This window comes from Crinia signifera, chromosome 5, assembly GCF_055691185.1.
Source record: "Crinia signifera chromosome 5, ASM5569118v1, whole genome shotgun sequence".
Lineage (NCBI taxonomy): Eukaryota > Metazoa > Chordata > Amphibia > Anura > Myobatrachidae > Crinia > Crinia signifera.
In genome coordinates, this window is record NC_139221.1 from 330,577,941 (window position 1) to 330,598,281 (window position 20,341).

Consider the following 20,341-nt stretch of genomic DNA (forward strand, 5'->3'; position numbering starts at 1 on the left):
ACCTATCTCATACTGCTCCGTAGCCACCATCTTGCTCACACCTATCTCATACTGCTCCGTAGCCGCCACCTTTCTTATGCCTATCTCATACTGCTCAGTATACGCCATCTTCCTTACGCCCGTGTCATACTACTCTGTAGCCGCCACCTTGCTCACGCCCATCTCATACTGCTCCGTAGCCGCCATCTCTGTCTAATGCTGTCTGCTCCAGATGTGGGATGTAATAGAGTCTGACCTCACTGGAGGAGCTGGTAACCATGGTAACATGAGGACTTGCGATTGCCGCTTTATAACAACAAACATGTTCTGTCAGATTAGTGTTCGGTGGGACCCTCACGTGTGGGCATTGGGGTGGTCAGTGGCATTATCGTAGCTTATGAGGTCATCCCTTGCCCCGGCCTTCTGGCTGGGGCCTATTTATGTATGTGTCACTTGTGTTTTTGTCATGTTTATTGGGCTGTAGGCATGACCCTTATGGGCGTACTGCTCCCCGCGTACTGATGCTCTCTCCTCATGGGAAGAGCTGAGGTCTCTCATCGACAGGGGACCCTTCGGCAGGATGCGGTCATTTGGTCTACAACAAGAAGGTCGACAAGCATTGGGTCAACACCATTTGGTCGACATGGGTCAAGGTCGACATGGGTCATTAGGTCAACACAAGCATTAGGTCGACATGGGCAAGGTTGACAGTCAAAAGGTCGACATGGGGTTTTTCACTGATTTTTGAGCCAACATATGGCATTCGGGTTAAAAAACTAAAAAAAGCCATGTACACCTTTTGACTGTCCACCTTGCCCATGTCAACCTAATGCTTGTGTTGACCTAATGACCCATGTCGACCTTGACCCATGTCGACCTAGACCCATGTTGACCTTTCTGCATGTGGACCTAATAGTGTCGACTAACTTGTTGTAGACCTAATGATCCACACCCCCTTTGTCAAACCCAGGGGACGTTGGGACAACACGAGCTGCAAGATGGAGAGAAGTCACAGACTCTATCGGACGAAGGGAACCCACCTCCCCTTCTGTCCCTCAGTAGGGCCTTTTGGCTCTGAGGGATTTGGGGAATAAGAAGGACAATGTACAATACAGGAGAAGTAGTGGCCATTGATGCGCTGTCTTAAATAAAGGTTATGGCGTTGTTCCTCTCCCATCCAATGGATGTTTTTGAAATGGGACAAAATTGGTCCCGGAACGCGTTGGGATGAGGAGTTTTATCCAACTACCTGGGACCGAGGCTTTAAGCCTCCATCTTTTCTGTCAGCCCGGGTGAGTTAAGGCGGCCCTGTCGGTTCCAGGGGACAGGAGGATACTATCTGGTTTTATCATTTTATCACTTTTTGCTGTTTTGGATCTTTATGTTGGAATAAATTCTATATTTTGGAAATACCTGGGTTCAAGACATCAACTAGTGGTCCCTGTATTGTGTGAATAGAAACCTTTGGGTGAAGATAGGGTGCATTACCAAGGTGAGCATGGGAACGGGTGACCCTGTGTGCGCCTACTGGCTTTGTCCATTAACAGGAACTATATACTGCCCAAGAAATGGCTTTGTGGCATCGCCCCTGGCCTGTTCTTTCTGGTCTTATTTCATTATTTTCTTACTGTGTGGCTACCTACCTGTGGAGAACGTCCATTGGAGGAACAACGCCATAATCGTTATTTGAGACAGCGCACCTGTGCCCACTCCTTTTTCTGTATGGTATGTTCTGTATTTGGGGGTGGTATCTCCCCTGGCGTGATACGGTGCAGCAGCTTCTAGGCGCGGTCTTTAATATTCTTAAATACATTGAAAATGTGTCAGTGACAACTCCTGTGAATGCAGTGGGCTAGTGACCCCAGGTGGGCATTTGGTGGCTCAGTGCCCTCAATTTGGGCATTTAGCTGGTTACTGATGCCAAGTGGGTCTTACTAATGCCAAGTGGGTTGGTGAACCCAGGTGGGCATTCTGGGAGGGGGGTAGTGACCCCAAGGGAGCATTCGGTCAGTTAGTGACCCCAGGTGGGCACCGGCTGGGTTAGTGACCCCAGGTGGCATTCAGTGGCTGCATAGGCACTGGCACTGAGCTGTGTGAGCGTGGTTGTGTGACGCTGTGTGGGGTTTCCTGAGAGACAGGTACATTAGTGGGATTATTGTGTGTACGTTGTGACGGAGTTTCCTCTGGGCGGTAGCTGTGTTGTGTGTATGGGCGTGGGGCTGTTACCACAGGGAGAGGGCTGGCTCTCAGGCAGAGGGGAGTGAGGCAGGAGAGTGCTTGGAAACAACTACAGGCTGTCTCGCTCTCCCCTGCTCTGAACCCCTCTCCTCTGTGCAGGCTGGAACGTCCTCAGAGCCTGGTTATTCTGTGCCCGGATAAGTTATCATGGCAGAGTCACCCCAGCGGCCTGCCTCCTCCACCTGGTACTACACCTTTAAGAGAGAGATGCTTCTGGAGCAGTCTGATTGGCTGAATGGGAATTCGGAGCAGGAGCGGAAAGGCTACCTGTACAAGAAGCTCTGCTGTGTAGGTGGGTTCACACTTACTACCTGTGCTCATGTGCTAAGGAGCGAGGGTTATCCCACCCCTTCACTGCCAGACCCCTTCACTGCCAGACATAAGGAGCGAGGGTTATCCCCACCCACCCCTTCACTGCCAGGGTTATCCCCACCCCTTCACTGCCAGGGTTATCCCCACCCCTTCACTGCCAGGGTTATCCCCACCCCTTCACTGCCAGACATAAGGAGCGAGGGTTATCCCCACCCACCCCTTCACTGCCAGTCATAAGGAGCGAGGGTTATCCCACCCCTTCACTGCCAGACACAGGAGCGAGGGTTATCCCACCCCTTCACTGCCAGACCCCTTCACTGCCAGACATAAGGAGCGAGAGTTATCCCCACCCACCCCTTCACTGCCAGGGTTATCCCCACCCCTTCACTGCCAGGGTTATCCCCACCCCTTCACTGCCAGGGTTATCCCCACCCCTTCACTGCCAGACATAAGGAGCGAGGGTTATCCCCACCCACCCCTTCACTGCCAGTCATAAGGAGCGAGGGTTATCCCACCCCTTCACTGCCAGACACAGGAGCGAGGGTTATCCCACCCCTTCACTGCCAGGGTTATCCCCACCCACCCCTTCACTGCCAGTCATAAGGAGCGAGGGTTATCCCACCCCTTCACTGCCAGGGTTATCCCCACCCCTTCACTGCCAGACACAGGAGCGAGGGTTATCCCCACCCACCCCTTCACTGCCAGGGTTATCCCCACCCACCCCTTCACTGCCAGGGTTATCCCCACCCACCCCTTTACTGCCAGGGTTATCCCCACCCCTTCACTGCCAGACATAAGGAGCGAGGGTTATCCCCACCCACCCCTTCACTGCCAGGGTTATCCCCACCCACCCCTTCACTGCCAGGGTTATCCCCACCCCTTCACTGCCAGGGTTATCCCCACCCACCACTTCACTGCCAGTCATAAGGAGCGAGGGTTATCCCACCCCTTCACTGCCAGGGTTATCCCCACCCCTTCACTGCCAGACACAGGAGCGAGGGTTATCCCCACCCACCCCTTCACTGCCAGGGTTATCCCCACCCACCCCTTCACTGCCAGGGTTATCCCCACCCACCCCTTTACTGCCAGGGTTATCCCCACCCCTTCACTGCCAGACATAAGGAGCGAGGGTTATCCCCACCCACCCCTTCACTGCCAGGGTTATCCCCACCCACCCCTTCACTGCCAGGGTTATCCCCACCCCTTCACTGCCAGGGTTATCCCCACCCACCACTTCACTGCCAGTCATAAGGAGCGAGGGTTATCCCACCCCTTCACTGCCAGGGTTATCCCCACCCCTTCACTGCCAGACACAGGAGCGAGGGTTATCCCACCCCTTCACTGCCAGGGTTATCCCCACCCACCCCTTCACTGCCAGGGTTATCCCCACCCCTTCATTGCCAGACACAGGAGCGAGGGTTATCCCCACCCCTTCACTGCCAGTCACAAGGAGTGAGGGTTATCCCCACCCACCCCTTCACTGCCAGGGTTATCCCCACCCACCCCGAGGGTTATCCCCACCCACCCCTTCAGTGCCAGGGTTATCCCCACCCCTTCATTGCCAGGGTTATCCCACCCCTTCACTGCCAGTCACAGGAGCGAGGGTTATCCCCTTCCCTTTACTGCCAGTCACAGGAGCGAGGGTTATCCCCACCCACCACCCCTTCACTGCCAGGGTTATCCCCACCACTTCACTGCCAGGGTTATCCCCACCGCTTCACTGCCAGGGTTATCACCACCCACCCCTTCACTGCCAGGGTTATCCCCACCCCTTTACTGCCAGTCATATGGAGCGAGGGTTATCCCCACCCACCCCTTCACTGACAGTCATATGGAGCGAGGGTTATCCCCACCCCTTCACTGCCAGTCATATGTTGCTAGGGTTATCCCCACCCACCCTTTCAGTGCCAGTCATAAGGAGCGAGGGTTATCCCCATACACCCCTTCAGTGCCAGTCATAAGGAGCGAGGGTTATCCCCACCCACCCCTTCACTGCCAGTCATATGGAGCGATGGTTATCCCCATACACCCCTTCAGTGCCAGTCATAAGGAGCGAGGGTTATTCCCACCCACCCCTTTACTGCCAGTCATAAGGAGCGAGGGTTATCCCCACCCACCCCTTCACTGCCATTCATATGGAGCGATGGTTATCCCCATACACCCCTTCAGTGCCAGTCATAAGGAGCGAGGGTTATCCCCACCCCTTCAGTGCCAGTCATATGGAGCGAGGGTTATCCCCACCCACACTTTCAGTGCCAGTCATAAGGAAGGAGGGTTATCCCCACCCCTTCAGTGCCAGTCATATGCAGCGAGGGTTATCCCCACCCACCCCTTCAGTGCCAGTCATATGGAGCGAGGGTTATCCCCACCCACCCTTTCAGTGCCAGACATAAGGAGCGAGGGTTATCCCCATACACCCCTTCCGTGCCAGTCATAAGGAGCGAGGGTTATCCCCACCCACCCTTTCAGTGCCAGTCATAAGGAGCGAGGGTTATCCCCATACACCCCTTCAGTGCCAGTCATAAGGAGCGAGGGTTATTCCCACCCACCCCTTCACTGCCAGTCACAAGGAGTGAGGGTTATCCCCACCCACCCCTTCAGTGCCTGTCATTTGGAGCGAGGGTTATCCCCACCCACCCTTTCAGTGCCAGTCATAAGGAGCGAGGGTTATCCCCATACACCCCTTCAGTGCCAGTCATAAGGAGCGAGGGTTATTCCCACCCACCCCTTCACTGCCAGTCATATGGAGCGATGGTTATCCCCATACACCCCTTCAGTGCCAGTCATAAGGAGCGAGGGTTATCCCCACCCACCCCTTCAGTGCCAGTCATATGGAGCGAGGGTTATCCCCACCCACCCTTTGAGTGCCAGTCATAAGGAGCGAGGGTTATCCACACCCCTTCAGTGCCAGTCATATGCAGCGAGGGTTATCCCCACCCACCCCTTCAGTGCCAGTCATATGGAGCGAGGGTTATCCCCACACACCCCAGGGTCATCCCCATGCACCCCTTCACTGCCAGTCATAAGGAGCGAGGGTTATCCCCATACACCCTTTCGTTGCCAGTCTTATGCAGCGAGGGTTTTCCCTCCCACCCCTTCACTGCCAGTCATATGGAGCCACAGCGCCACAGAGTACTTTAGGAGATGAGTGATGTGTCAGCGAGGACAGGGCTGCATATGACAGGGGCAGTGACATGATGTGAGGAGGGGAATGGAGGCAGCAGGAAGCCACAGACTGAGAGTTATATAGTGGGAGGCAGCGGGGTCCCCAGCAGCACAGAGTATATCAGGAGATGAGTGATGTGTCAGTGAGGACAGGGCTGCATGTGACAGGGGCAGTGACATGATGTGAGGAGGGGAATGGAGGCAGCAGGAAGCCACAGACTGAGAGTTATATAGTGGGAGGAGCAGGGTCCCCAGCAGCACAGAGTATATCAGGAGATGAGTGATGTGTCGGTTAGGACAGGGCTGCATGTGACAGGGGCAGTGACATGATGTGAGGAGGGGAATGGAAGCAGCAGGAAGCCACAGACTAAGAGTTATATAGTGGGAGGAGCAGGGTCCTCAGCAGCACAGAGTATATCAGGAGATGAGTGATGTGTCAGTGAGGACAGGGCTGCATGTGACAGGGGCAGTGACATGATGTGAGGAGGGGAATGGGGGCAGCAGGAAGCCGCAGACTGAGAGTTATATAATGGGAGGAGCAGGGTCCCCAGCAGCACAGAGTATATCAGGAGATGAGTGATGTGTCAGTGAGGACAGGGCTGCATGTGACAGGGGCAGTGACGTGATGTGAGGAGGGGAATGGAGGCAGCAGGAAGCCACAGACTGAGAGTTATATAGTGGGAGGAGCTGGGTCCCCAGCAGCACAGAGTATATCAGGAGATGAGGGATGTGTCAGTGAGGACAGGGCTGCATGTGACAAGGGCAGTGACATGATGTGAGGAGGGGAATGGAGGCAGCAGGAAGCCACAGACTGAGAGTTATATAGTGGGAGGAGCAGGGTCCCCAGCAGCACAGAGTATATCAGGAGATGAGGGATGTGTCAGTGAGGACAGGGCTGCATGTGACAGGGGCAGTGACATGATGTGAGGAGAGGAATGGAGGCAGCAGGAAGCCACAGACTGAGAGTTATATAGTGGGAGGAGCAGGGTCCCCAGCAGCACAGAGTATATCAGGAGATGAGGGATGTGTCAGTGAGGACAGGGCTGCATGTGACAGGGGCAGTGACATGATGTGAGGAGAGGAATGGGGGCAGCAGGAAGCCACAGACTGAGATTTATATAGTGGGAGGAGCAGGGTCCCCAGCAGCACAGAGTATATCAGGAGATGAGTGATGTGTCAGTGAGGACAGGTCTGCATGTGACAGGGGCAGTGACATGATGTGAGGAGGGGAATAGGGGCAGCAGGAAGCCACAGACTGAGAGTTATATAGTGGGAGGGGCTGGGTCCCCAGCAGCACAGAGTATATCAGGAGATGAGTGATGTGTCAGTGAGAACAGGGCTGTATGTGACAGGGGCAGTGACATGATGTGAGGAGGGGAATGGGGGCAGCAGGAAGCCACAGACTGAGATTTATATAGTGGGAGGAGCAGGGTCCCCAGCAGCACAGAGTATATCAGGAGATGAGTGATGTGTCAGTGAGGACAGGTCTGCATGTGACAGGGGCAGTGACGTGATGTGAGGAGGGGAATGGAGGCAGCAGGAAGCCACAGACTGAGAGTTATATAGTGGGAGGAGCTGGGTCCCCAGCAGCACAGAGTATATCAGGAGATGAGGGATGTGTCAGTGAGGACAGGGCTGCATGTGACAAGGGCAGTGACATGATGTGAGGAGGGGAATGGAGGCAGCAGGAAGCCACAGACTGAGAGTTATATAGTGGGAGGAGCAGGGTCCCCAGCAGCACAGAGTATATCAGGAGATGAGGGATGTGTCAGTGAGGACAGGGCTGCATGTGACAGGGGCAGTGACATGATGTGAGGAGAGGAATGGAGGCAGCAGGAAGCCACAGACTGAGAGTTATATAGTGGGAGGGGCTGGGTCCCCAGCAGCACAGAGTATATCAGGAGATGAGTGATGTGTCAGTGAGAACAGGGCTGCATGTGACAGGGGCAGTGACATGATGTGAGGAGGGGAATGGGGGCAGCAGGAAGCCGCAGACTGAGAGTTATATAATGGGAGGAGCAGGGTCCCCAGCAGCACAGAGTATATCAGGAGATGAGTGATGTGTCAGTGAGGACAGGGCTGCATGTGACAGGGGCAGTGACGTGATGTGAGGAGGGGAATGGAGGCAGCAGGAAGCCACAGACTGAGAGTTATATAGTGGGAGGAGCTGGGTCCCCAGCAGCACAGAGTATATCAGGAGATGAGGGATGTGTCAGTGAGGACAGGGCTGCATGTGACAAGGGCAGTGACATGATGTGAGGAGGGGAATGGAGGCAGCAGGAAGCCACAGACTGAGAGTTATATAGTGGGAGGAGCAGGGTCCCCAGCAGCACAGAGTATATCAGGAGATGAGGGATGTGTCAGTGAGGACAGGGCTGCATGTGACAGGGGCAGTGACATGATGTGAGGAGAGGAATGGAGGCAGCAGGAAGCCACAGACTGAGAGTTATATAGTGGGAGGAGCAGGGTCCCCAGCAGCACAGAGTATATCAGGAGATGAGGGATGTGTCAGTGAGGACAGGGCTGCATGTGACAGGGGCAGTGACATGATGTGAGGAGAGGAATGGAGGCAGCAGGAAGCCACAGACTGAGAGTTATATAGTGGGAGGGGCTGGGTCCCCAGCAGCACAGAGTATATCAGGAGATGAGTGATGTGTCAGTGAGAACAGGGCTGCATGTGACAGGGGCAGTGACATGATGTGAGGAGGGGAATGGAGGCAGCAGGAAGCCACAGACTGAGAGTTATATAGTGGGAGGAGCAGGGTCCCCAGCAGCACAGAGTATATCAGGAGATGAGGGATGTGTCAGTGAGGACAGGGCTGCATGTGACAGGGGCAGTGACATGATGTGAGGAGAGGAATGGAGGCAGCAGGAAGCCACAGACTGAGAGTTATATAGTGGGAGGGGCTGGGTCCCCAGCAGCACAGAGTATATCAGGAGATGAGTGATGTGTCAGTGAGAACAGGGCTGCATGTGACAGGGGCAGTGACATGATGTGAGGAGGGGAATGGGGGCAGCAGGAAGCCGCAGACTGAGAGTTATATAATGGGAGGAGCAGGGTCCCCAGCAGCACAGAGTATATCAGGAGATGAGTGATGTGTCAGTGAGGACAGGGCTGCATGTGACAGGGGCAGTGACGTGATGTGAGGAGGGGAATGGAGGCAGCAGGAAGCCACAGACTGAGTTATATAGTGGGAGGAGCTGGGTCCCCAGCAGCACAGAGTATATCAGGAGATGAGGGATGTGTCAGTGAGGACAGGGCTGCATGTGACAAGGGCAGTGACATGATGTGAGGAGGGGAATGGAGGCAGCAGGAAGCCACAGACTGAGAGTTATATAGTGGGAGGAGCAGGGTCCCCAGCAGCACAGAGTATATCAGGAGATGAGGGATGTGTCAGTGAGGACAGGGCTGCATGTGACAGGGGCAGTGACATGATGTGAGGAGAGGAATGGAGGCAGCAGGAAGCCACAGACTGAGATTTATATAGTGGGAGGAGCAGGGTCCCCAGCAGCACAGAGTATATCAGGAGATGAGTGATGTGTCAGTGAGGACAGGTCTGCATGTGACAGGGGCAGTGACATGATGTGAGGAGGGGAATAGGGGCAGCAGGAAGCCACAGACTGAGAGTTATATAGTGGGAGGGGCTGGGTCCCCAGCAGCACAGAGTATATCAGGAGATGAGTGATGTGTCAGTGAGAACAGGGCTGCATGTGACAGGGGCAGTGACATGATGTGAGGAGGGGAATGGGGGCAGCAGGAAGCCGCAGACTGAGAGTTATATAATGGGAGGAGCAGGGTCCCCAGCAGCACAGAGTATATCAGGAGATGAGTGATGTGTCAGTGAGGACAGGGCTGCATGTGACAGGGGCAGTGACGTGATGTGAGGAGGGGAATGGAGGCAGCAGGAAGCCACAGACTGAGAGTTATATAGTGGGAGGAGCTGGGTCCCCAGCAGCACAGAGTATATCAGGAGATGAGGGATGTGTCAGTGAGGACAGGGCTGCATGTGACAAGGGCAGTGACATGATGTGAGGAGGGGAATGGAGGCAGCAGGAAGCCACAGACTGAGAGTTATATAGTGGGAGGAGCAGGGTCCCCAGCAGCACAGAGTATATCAGGAGATGAGGGATGTGTCAGTGAGGACAGGGCTGCATGTGACAGGGGCAGTGACATGATGTGAGGAGGGGAATGGAGGCAGCAGGAAGCCACAGACTGAGAGTTATATAGTGGGAGGAGCAGGGTCCCCAGCAGCACAGAGTATATCAGGAGATGAGTGATGTGTCAGTGAGGACAGGTCTGCATGTGACAGGGGCAGTGACATGATGTGAGGAGGGGAATGGAGGCAGCAGGAAGCCACAGACTGAGAGTTATATAGTGGGAGGAGCTGGGTCCCCAGCAGCACAGAGTATATCAGGAGATGAGGGATGTGTCAGTGAGGACAGGGCTGCATGTGACAAGGGCAGTGACATGATGTGAGGAGGGGAATGGAGGCAGCAGGAAGCCACAGACTGAGAGTTATATAGTGGGAGGAGCAGGGTCCCCAGCAGCACAGAGTATATCAGGAGATGAGGGATGTGTCAGTGAGGACAGGGCTGCATGTGACAGGGGCAGTGACATGATGTGAGGAGAGGAATGGAGGCAGCAGGAAGCCACAGACTGAGAGTTATATAGTGGGAGGAGCAGGGTCCCCAGCAGCACAGAGTATATCAGGAGATGAGGGATGTGTCAGTGAGGACAGGGCTGCATGTGACAGGGGCAGTGACATGATGTGAGGAGAGGAATGGAGGCAGCAGGAAGCCACAGACTGAGATTTATATAGTGGGAGGAGCAGGGTCCCCAGCAGCACAGAGTATATCAGGAGATGAGTGATGTGTCAGTGAGGACAGGTCTGCATGTGACAGGGGCAGTGACATGATGTGAGGAGGGGAATGGAGGCAGCAGGAAGCCACAGACTGAGAGTTATATAGTGGGAGGGGCTGGGTCCCCAGCAGCACAGAGTATATCAGGAGATGAGTGATGTGTCAGTGAGAACAGGGCTGCATGTGACAGGGGCAGTGACATGATGTGAGGAGGGGAATGGGGGCAGCAGGAAGCCGCAGACTGAGAGTTATATAATGGGAGGAGCAGGGTCCCCAGCAGCACAGAGTATATCAGGAGATGAGTGATGTGTCAGTGAGGACAGGGCTGCATGTGACAGGAGCAGTGACATGATGTGAGGGGAGGAATGGGGGCAGCAGGAAGCCACAGACTGAGAGTTATATAGTGGGAGGAGCAGGGTTCCCAGCAGCACAGAGTATATCAGGAGATGAGTGATGTGTCAGTGAGGACAGGGCTGCATGTGACAGGGGCAGTGACATGATTTGAGGAGGGGAATGGAGGTAGCAGGAAGCCACAGACTGAGAGTTATATAGTGGGAGGAGCAGGGTCCCCAGCAGCACAGAGTATATCAGGAGATGAGTGATGTGTCAGTGAGGACAGGGCTGCATGTGACAGGGGCAGTGACATGATGTGAGGGGAGGAATGGGGGCAGCAGGAAGCCACAGACTGAGAGTTATATAGTGGAAGGAGCAGGGTCCCCAGCAGCACAGAGTATATCAGGAGATGAGTGATGTGTCAGTGAGGACAGGGCTGCATGTGACAGGGGCAGTGACATGATTTGAGGAGGGGAATGGAGGTAGCAGGAAGCCACAGACTGAGAGTTATATAGTGGGAGGAGCAGGGTCCCCAGCAGCACAGAGTATATCAGGAGATGAGTGATGTGTCAGTGAGGACAGGGCTGCATGTGACAGGGGCAGTGACATGATGTGAGGAGGGGAATGGGGGCAGCAGGAAGCCACAGACTGAGAGTTATATAGTGGGAGGAGCAGGGTCCCCAGCAGCACAGAGTATATCAGGAGATGAGTGATGTGTCAGTGAGGACAGGGCTGCATGTGACAGGGGCAGTGACATGATGTGAGGGGAGGAATGGGGGCAGCAGGAAGCCACAGACTGTGAGTTATATAGTGGGAGGAGCAGGGTCCCCAGCAGCACAGAGTATATCAGGAGATGAGTGATGTGTCAGTGAGGACAGGGCTGCATGTGACAGGGGCAGTGACATGATGTGAGGAGGGGAATGGAGGCAGCAGGAAGCCACAGACTCAGAGTTATATAGTGGGAGGAGCAGGGTTCCCAGCAGCACAGAGTATATCAGGAGATGAGTGATGTGTCAGTGAGGACAGGGCTGCATGTGACAGGGGCAGTGACATGATTTGAGGAGGGGAATGGAGGTAGCAGGAAGCCACAGACTGAGAGTTATATAGTGGGAGGAGCAGGGTCCCCAGCAGCACAGAGTATATCAGGAGATGAGTGATGTGTCAGTGAGGACAGGGCTGCATGTGACAGGGGCAGTGACATGATGTGAGGGGAGGAATGGGGGCAGCAGGAAGCCACAGACTGAGAGTTATATAGTGGAAGGAGCAGGGTCCCCAGCAGCACAGAGTATATCAGGAGATGAGTGATGTGTCAGTGAGGACAGGGCTGCATGTGACAGGGGCAGTGACATGATTTGAGGAGGGGAATGGAGGTAGCAGGAAGCCACAGACTGAGAGTTATATAGTGGGAGGAGCAGGGTCCCCAGCAGCACAGAGTATATCAGGAGATGAGTGATGTGTCAGTGAGGACAGGGCTGCATGTGACAGGGGCAGTGACATGATGTGAGGAGGGGAATGGGGGCAGCAGGAAGCCACAGACTGAGAGTTATATAGTGGGAGGAGCAGGGTCCCCAGCAGCACAGAGTATATCAGGAGATGAGTGATGTGTCAGTGAGGACAGGGCTGCATGTGACAGGGGCAGTGACATGATGTGAGGAGGGGAATGGAGGCAGCAGGAAGCCACAGACTGTGAGTTATATAGTGGGAGGAGCAGGGTCCCCAGCAGCACAGAGTATATCAGGAGATGAGTGATGTGTCAGTGAGGACAGGGCTGCATGTGACAGGGGCAGTGACATGATGTGAGGAGGGGAATGGGGGCAGCAGGAAGCCACAGACTGAGATTTATATAGTGGGAGGAGCAGGGTCCCCAGCAGCACAGAGTATATCAGGTTAGGAGTGATGCATGTGACAGGGGCAGTGACATGATGTGAGGAGGGGAATGGAGGCAGCAGGAAGCCACAGACTGAGATTTATATAGTGGGAGGAGCAGGATCCTTGGATAGAAATGTGTAATATCCTATAATCTTTGTCACTGTGCACCCGCATGTTTCACATCTGGCTTGCTACATCACCCATACACACGGGGCTATGTGTATGAGTCTGGTGTGCGGAGCGTTGTAGTCTGGTCAGATCACTTAGAGAATAGGCTGCACTTGCCCCATACCCCACTCCCAGACATCTCAGATTACTAGCACCTGTGCACCTGATCCCTCCGACACCAGTTATGATAACACTAGTTTTATGGGCTTGGGGTATAAAGGGAGACTTTGTTCTCAGGCGCAATGTGTTCAATAAATAATAACATGCTGGGAGCACTGGGTATATGGTGCAGAGTATACCGTGTGTATTATATAGTATACAGTGCAGAGTATACCGTGTGTATTATATAGTATACAGTGCAGAGTATACCGTGTGTATTATATACTGTAGTATACAGTGCAGAGTATACCATGTGTTTTATATAGTATACAGTGCAGAGTATACAGTGTGTATTATATCGTATACAGTGGGGAGTATACCATGTGTGTTATATAGTATACAGTGCAGAGTATACAGTGTGTATTATATAGTATACAGTGCAGAGTATACAGTGTGTATTATATCGTATACAGTGGGGAGTATACCATGTGTGTTATATAGTATACAGTGCAGAGTATACAGTGTGTATTATATAGTATACAGTGCAGAGTATACTGTGTGTATTATATAGTATACAGTGCAGATTATACCGTGTGTATTATATAGTATACAGTGCAGAGTATACCGTGTGTATTATAGAAAAGGGTTGCCCAGATGGGAAAATCAGGCGCAGTTTTGCTTATGTATGTAAATTATTGGTAAAAAATTAAATATAAACTCAAATCCACAGCTTATGTGCTGCTCCCAACAAAAGACTACTAAGCCTTGCTGGTAAACAAAAAAACACAAAATAAAGAGAGCGCACTGTGTTGATCTTTTGTTATTAAATTTTTTACTTAATTATTATTTTTAATATAATAGGTACACCTTAAAATACACAATTATGCATACATGCATATACACAATAAAAAATTATTATACACTTTAAAATATATAATGCATTCCAACTAGCACCAAAAAATGGCCCAAGTTCATGATCAATTGCCAACTTAATATAGAGTTCCCAAATGGATATAGTGAATGTCACTTCCAAATGAAGTTATTATGATGTATCCAATTCAATTTAGGAAACAAGGTTTGTATGGGGTTATATTACCGGCTGATGATGACGGTAGCAGCAGTCCAGTAGCTGCGTGTCCGCTTCCACCGGTGTTGCTCCGATGGACTGGGAGCCGGTACCGGGAGCAGACACTCCTGAAGCAGGTGAGAACTGGTCTGCTGACAACCAGCGTGGCCCCGATGTTGTGGGAGCCGACGCTGGGAGCTGACACAGTTATAGATGTTATACCTCTCCCGGAGTAAGCAGCTGATGGCGGGTGACGCTTGGTCCACTCGTTGCCAGCGTAGCCCCGAGTTGGAAGGGGCCGGCGCTGGGAGTTGACACAGGTGTAGACGCCCTGGTTTCTGCGATGGAAATTGCACCTGTGATGGTGCTGGGACACCGCCAAGATCAAGTCGGGTAAACGGTAGTATGGTTCAATTCAGTCGGCTGGATGCTGGGCAATAATACGTTGGTAGCCTTGGCTATCTCTGATGGTGGTAGTCGGAAGGATTTAAATGCAGATAAAGTCTTGACGCGTTTCTCCGTCCATAAATTCTGACGGTTTCCTCAGAAGATAATCTGTCTGTCTTCCTGGCCAGGTTTAAAAAGGTGGGTTGTCCAATCATTGAAAGGTATCAATTAAGTCGCACCTGTGTGCACACCTGATCAATCTGTGGTCAGGAACTCGGTGCATATATTATCACATAATCAGTGCTGTGGAATGCAGTTCTTTATAAAATTAAAACAAACATAAAAAACATACATAGATACATTTAATACAATTTCTATACCAAATTCAGTTTAATATACTTCTTTTACTTCTTTATTGGCATCATCGAACGTTCTTCTATTTATTTGTATGGAGAAAACATATAACCTCAAATATCTGTTCTTTCACATGTTAGAACACCGGAGCCCTTATGGCTCAAGTGTAGCACATCCGACCTGGGATCACAGCCCACAGAACGGGCTGGTTCGAGACCCAGTCAGGAGTCCACATCGATATATGTTTTGACAATTCATTAAATGCTTTAATTGTTCTAAATATTTAACAGAGAATAGATTTATTGAATTCATCTTTATATATATATATAATAATTTTATTTTCTTTATATTGCATATAATAAGACATTTGCTCAGTTTCTATAGCATAAAAGGATAACTTTCTGTATATCAATCTAGAAAAAATAATTGAATTTCAACCTTATAGCCCTAATGTCATCTGTATCGATATATTTTAAACCATCAATAGATTTTAAGGTTACAAGATATCGAAGCAATCATCTAGTCAAAGGGTGGCCTATGTGGGCCTCTTTACTTCTTATCTATTGCCGTTGTTCTATCCCTAATTCGGATACAACTGATGAAGGGGAAAAAGGAGAAGGAGAAAGGAAAGATGAATAAGTCTATTTAATGAGAGTAGGTAATGCTAAAGAATTGTATATCCAGAGAGAAAGGGAAAGAAAAAAGGGGAGGGAAGAGTGGAAACCAGGGCACAAAAAAAATATATATACGTATATATGAACTACATAGCATATGTCAACATACCGTATGTCGACCGCTTCTATACATTTCAATTTATTTCTATTGCCTTCCATTCATTTCAAAGTCAGATATTCAATAAGTGACTTCTTTAGGTGGAATAGCCTTTTTCTAGAGAAACACACCACATCAGTTTAAAGAACATTCTTTAATTAAGTATTTTGTTATTGTTAAGTTTTTGTGCAGCATCTGGGTCGCACCACACCGAACACAGAACACACAGATTCAGATGTTATTTAATTCGATATTATCGTTTAGACCAGCTGGGAACAATGTTCCTAGTGCAAAGATCCAATATGCTTCTCGGGCACAGAGTCGCTCGTATCGATCACCTCCTCTAGAGGTTTGTTCTATGTGCTCTATGCCCTGTATTCTTAATATTCGATAATCTCCATTGTGTTTATTTTTAATATGTTTTGATAAGGAATGTTTTAAGAAACCTTTCTTGGCATTCCTTCTATGTTCTAAAAATCTGGTGTTCAGCGTTCGTATGGTGCGACCCACATACTGCATTCCACACATGCATGTAATTAAATACACTACATAAGTGGTCTGACAGTCTATGTAATTTTTAATAGAAATTTTTATAGAAATTGTATTAAATGTATCTATGTATGTTTTTTATGTTTGTTTTAATTTTATAAAGAACTGCATTCCACAGCACTGATTATGTGATAATATATGCACCGAGTTCCTGACCACAGATTGATCAGGTGTGCACACAGGTGCGACTTAATTGATACCTTTCAATGATTGGACAACCCACCTTTTTAAACCTGGCCAGGAAGACAGACAGATTATCTTCTGAGGAAACCGTCAGAATTTATGGACGGAGAAACGCGTCAAGACTTTATCTGCATTTAAATCCTTCCGACTACCACCATCAGAGATAGCCAAGGCTACCAACGTATTATTGCCCAGCATCCAGCCGACTGAATTGAACCATACTACCGTTTACCCGACTTGATCTTGGCGGTGTCCCAGCACCATCACAGGTGCAATTTCCATCGCAGAAACCAGGGCGTCTACACCTGTGTCAACTCCCAGCGCCGGCCCCTTCCAACTCGGGGCTACGCTGGCAACGAGTGGACCAAGCGTCACCCGCCATCAGCTGCTTACTCCGGGAGAGGTATAACATCTATAACTGTGTCAGCTCCCAGCGTCGGCTCCCACAACATCGGGGCCACGCTGGTTGTCAGCAGACCAGTTCTCACCTGCTTCAGGAGTGTCTGCTCCCGGTACCGGCTCCCAGTCCATCGGAGCAACACCGGTGGAAGCGGACACGCAGCTACTGGACTGCTGCTACCGTCATCATCAGCCGGTAATATAACCCCATACAAACCTTGTTTCCTAAATTGAATTGGATACATCATAATAACTTCATTTGGAAGTGACATTCACTATATCCATTTGGGAACTCTATATTAAGTTGGCAATTGATCATGAACTTGGGCCATTTTTTGGTGCTAGTTGGAATGCATTATATATTTTAAAGTGTATAATAATTTTTTATTGTGTATATGCATGTATGCATAATTGTGTATTTTAAGGTGTACCTATTATATTAAAAATAATAATTAAGTAAAAAATTTAATAACAAAAGATCAACACAGTGCGCTCTCTTTATTTTGTGTTTTCGTGTGTATTATATACTGTAGTATACAGTGCAGAGTATACCATGTGTGTTATATAGTATACAGTGCAGAGTATACAGTGTGTATTATATAGTATACAGTGCGGAGCATACCATGTGTGTTATATAGTATACAGTGCAGAGTATACAGTGTGTATTATATAGTGTACAGTGCAGAGTATACCGTGTGTATTATATGGTATACAGTGCAGAGTATACTGTGTGTATTATATAGTATACAGTGCAGATTATACCGTGTGTATTATATAGTATACAGTGCAGAGTATACAGTGTGTATTATATACTGTAGTATACAGTGCAGAGTATACAGTGTGTATTATATAGTATACAGTGCAGAGTATACCGTGTGTATTATATAGTATACAGTGCAGAGTATACCGTGTGTATTATATAGTATACAGTGCAGAGTATACCATGTGTATTATATAGTATATAGTGCAGAGTATACCGTGTGTATTATATAGTATACAGTGCAGAGTATACCGTGTGTATTATATAGTATACAGTGCAGAGTATACCGTGTGTATTATATAGTATACAGTGCAGAGTATACAGTGTGTATTATATAGTGTACAGTGCAGAGTATACCATGTGTATTATATAGTATACAGTGCGGAGTATACAGTGTGTATTATATAGTGTACAGTGCAGAGTATACCATGTGTATTATATAGTATACAGTGCAGAGTATATCATGTGTATTATATAGTATACAGTGTGTATTATATAGTATACAGTGCAGAGTATACCGTGTGTATTATATACTATACAGTGCAGAGTATACCGTGTGTGTTATATAGTATACAGTGCAGAGTATACCGTGTGTGTTATATAGTATACAGTGCAGAGTATACAGTGTGTATTATATAGTGTACAGTGCAGAGTATACCATGTGTATTATATAGTGTACAGTGCAGAGTATACAGTGTGTATTATATAGTGTACAGTGCGGAGTATACCATGTGTGTATTATATAGTGTACAGTGCAGAGTATACAGTGTGTATTATATAGTATACAGTGCAGAGTATACCGTGTGTATTATATAGTGTACAGTGCAGAGTATACCGTGTGTATTATATGGTATACAGTGCAGAGTATACCGTGTGTATTACATAGTGTACAGTGCAGAGTATACCGTGTGTATTATATAGTATACAGTGCAGAGTATACCGTGTGTATTATATAGTGTACAGTGCAGAGTATACCGTGTGTGTTAAAAAGTATACAGTGCAGAGTATACCGTGTGTATTATATAGTGTACAGTGCAGAGTATACCGTGTGTGTTATATAGTATACAGTGCAGAGTATACCGTGTGTGTTATATAGTATACAGTGCAGAGTATACCGTGTGTGTTATATAGTATACAGTGCAGAGTATACCGTGTGTATTATATAGTGTACAGTGCAGAGTATACCGTGTGTATTATATAGTATACAGTGCAGAGTATACCGTGTGTATTATATAGTGTACAGTGCAGAGTATACCATGTGTGTTATATAGTATACAGTGCAGAGTATACCATGTGTATTATATAGTGTACAGTGCAGAGTATACAGTGTGTATTATATAGTAAACAGTGCGGAGTATACCATGTGTGTATTATATAGTGTACAGTGCAGAGTATACAGTGTGTATTATATAGTGTACAGTGCAGAGTATACAGTGTGTATTATATACTGTAGTATACAGTGCAGAGTATACCGTGTGTGTTATATAGTGTACAGTGCAGAGTATACAGTGTGTATTATATACTGTAGTATACAGTGCAGAGTATACAGTGTGTATTATATAGTGTACAGTGCAGAGTATACAGTGTGTATTATATACTGTAGTATACAGTGCAGAGTATACAGTGTGTATTATATAGTATACAGTGTGGAGTATACCATGTGTGTATTATATAGTATACAATGCAGAGTATACAGTGTGTATTATATAGTATACAGTGCAGAGTATACAGTGCAGAGTATACCATGTGTATTATATACTGTAGTATACAGTGCAGGGTAGGGTGCAGTATACAGTGCAGAATACGTGTAGGGTGTGTATTGTGACAAGTATCACATACATAGGGGCCCAGTCATTTGTTTGAAGAGATGTGGCCACCTGGCCAGAGAGGAGTGGCCACCTGACCAGAGCGGAGTGGCCACCTGACCAGAGCGGAGTGGCCACCTGACCAGAGCGGAGTGGCCACCTGACCAGAGCGGAGTGGCCACCTGACCAGAGCGGAGTGGCCACCTGACCAGAGAGGTGTGTCCACCTGACCAGAGCGGAGTGGCCACCTGACCAGAGCGGAGTGGCCAGTCATCAAGTAGTAGGTGCCACCTAGCATAGTATAGAAAGAATGTACCTTCCGAACAAGGCCAGCCTCACTGACACAACCGTGTTAAACTACACGCTAATCACCTGCACCCAATAGTATCGCCCCCCTGCCTGTACGTGTAAATGTATAATTACTATGGGGGGGTCGTTCTGATCTTTTGGATTCACTGCGAATTCTCTGTGTTTTGGGGACTGCGCCTGGTCTTTTCCGTGCATGTGCGGCTCCCCTTTGTGAACTGCTTTGGCGAATTGCATAGTCCGGGCCGTTTGCAAGGATCGGGGTGGGCCGGGGGTGGATGGGTCACCCATGGGAATGCCCAGCGGTTTATGGGAGTCCACATGGAAACGCTGGGTGTTGCCATGGCTACAAGGGCAGGCCGGTAGCGAGCGGCTGACGTCCTCCGCTATAATGTGCAGCCTCCATAATGCCTCCCCTAGGAGCTAGTTACCTTCCTCCCAGCAGCTCAGCTCCTCTCCGGTCTCTTGGTGCCTGCAGCAGCCGCCTCCTGTTCCAGGCTGCCCAGTGTGACAGCAGACCCCCCGCAGTAAGCACACTGTCCTGGCTGTCCGTGTGGTGTGCTGAGCCTACTGCCGCCACCACTGCCCGTTATATATAAAGGCACAGGCTGCAGCGGCCGAGTCAGAGGGGAGTGAGGAGAGCGCTGGATGTCCCCACCCGTTCTGAGACCATTTATGTCGCGCACTACTGGGTCCTGCCCATGTTCCACCCTGGTCAGGACCTGGGTAGAAGTCCAG

General features: G+C 49.6%; 1 protein-coding gene across 21 annotated transcripts in view; it reads left to right on the forward strand.

Moving 5' to 3' along the window:
- Positions 1-20,341, forward strand: part of PLEC (plectin) — a 288,841-nt gene that overhangs the window by 148,463 nt on the left and 120,037 nt on the right. For 3 of the 21 annotated variants that reach the window (XM_083144999.1, XM_083145002.1, XM_083145007.1), the window contains exon 1: positions 2,272-2,509. The exons of the other annotated variants lie outside the window; for them this stretch is intronic. In XM_083144999.1, coding sequence (XP_083001125.1) covers positions 2,365-2,509 — 145 coding nt within the window. In that variant the 5' untranslated portion in view covers positions 2,272-2,364. Of the gene's footprint in view, positions 1-2,271; positions 2,510-20,341 lie in introns of those variants that run through there. 21 annotated transcript variants of the gene reach the window in all.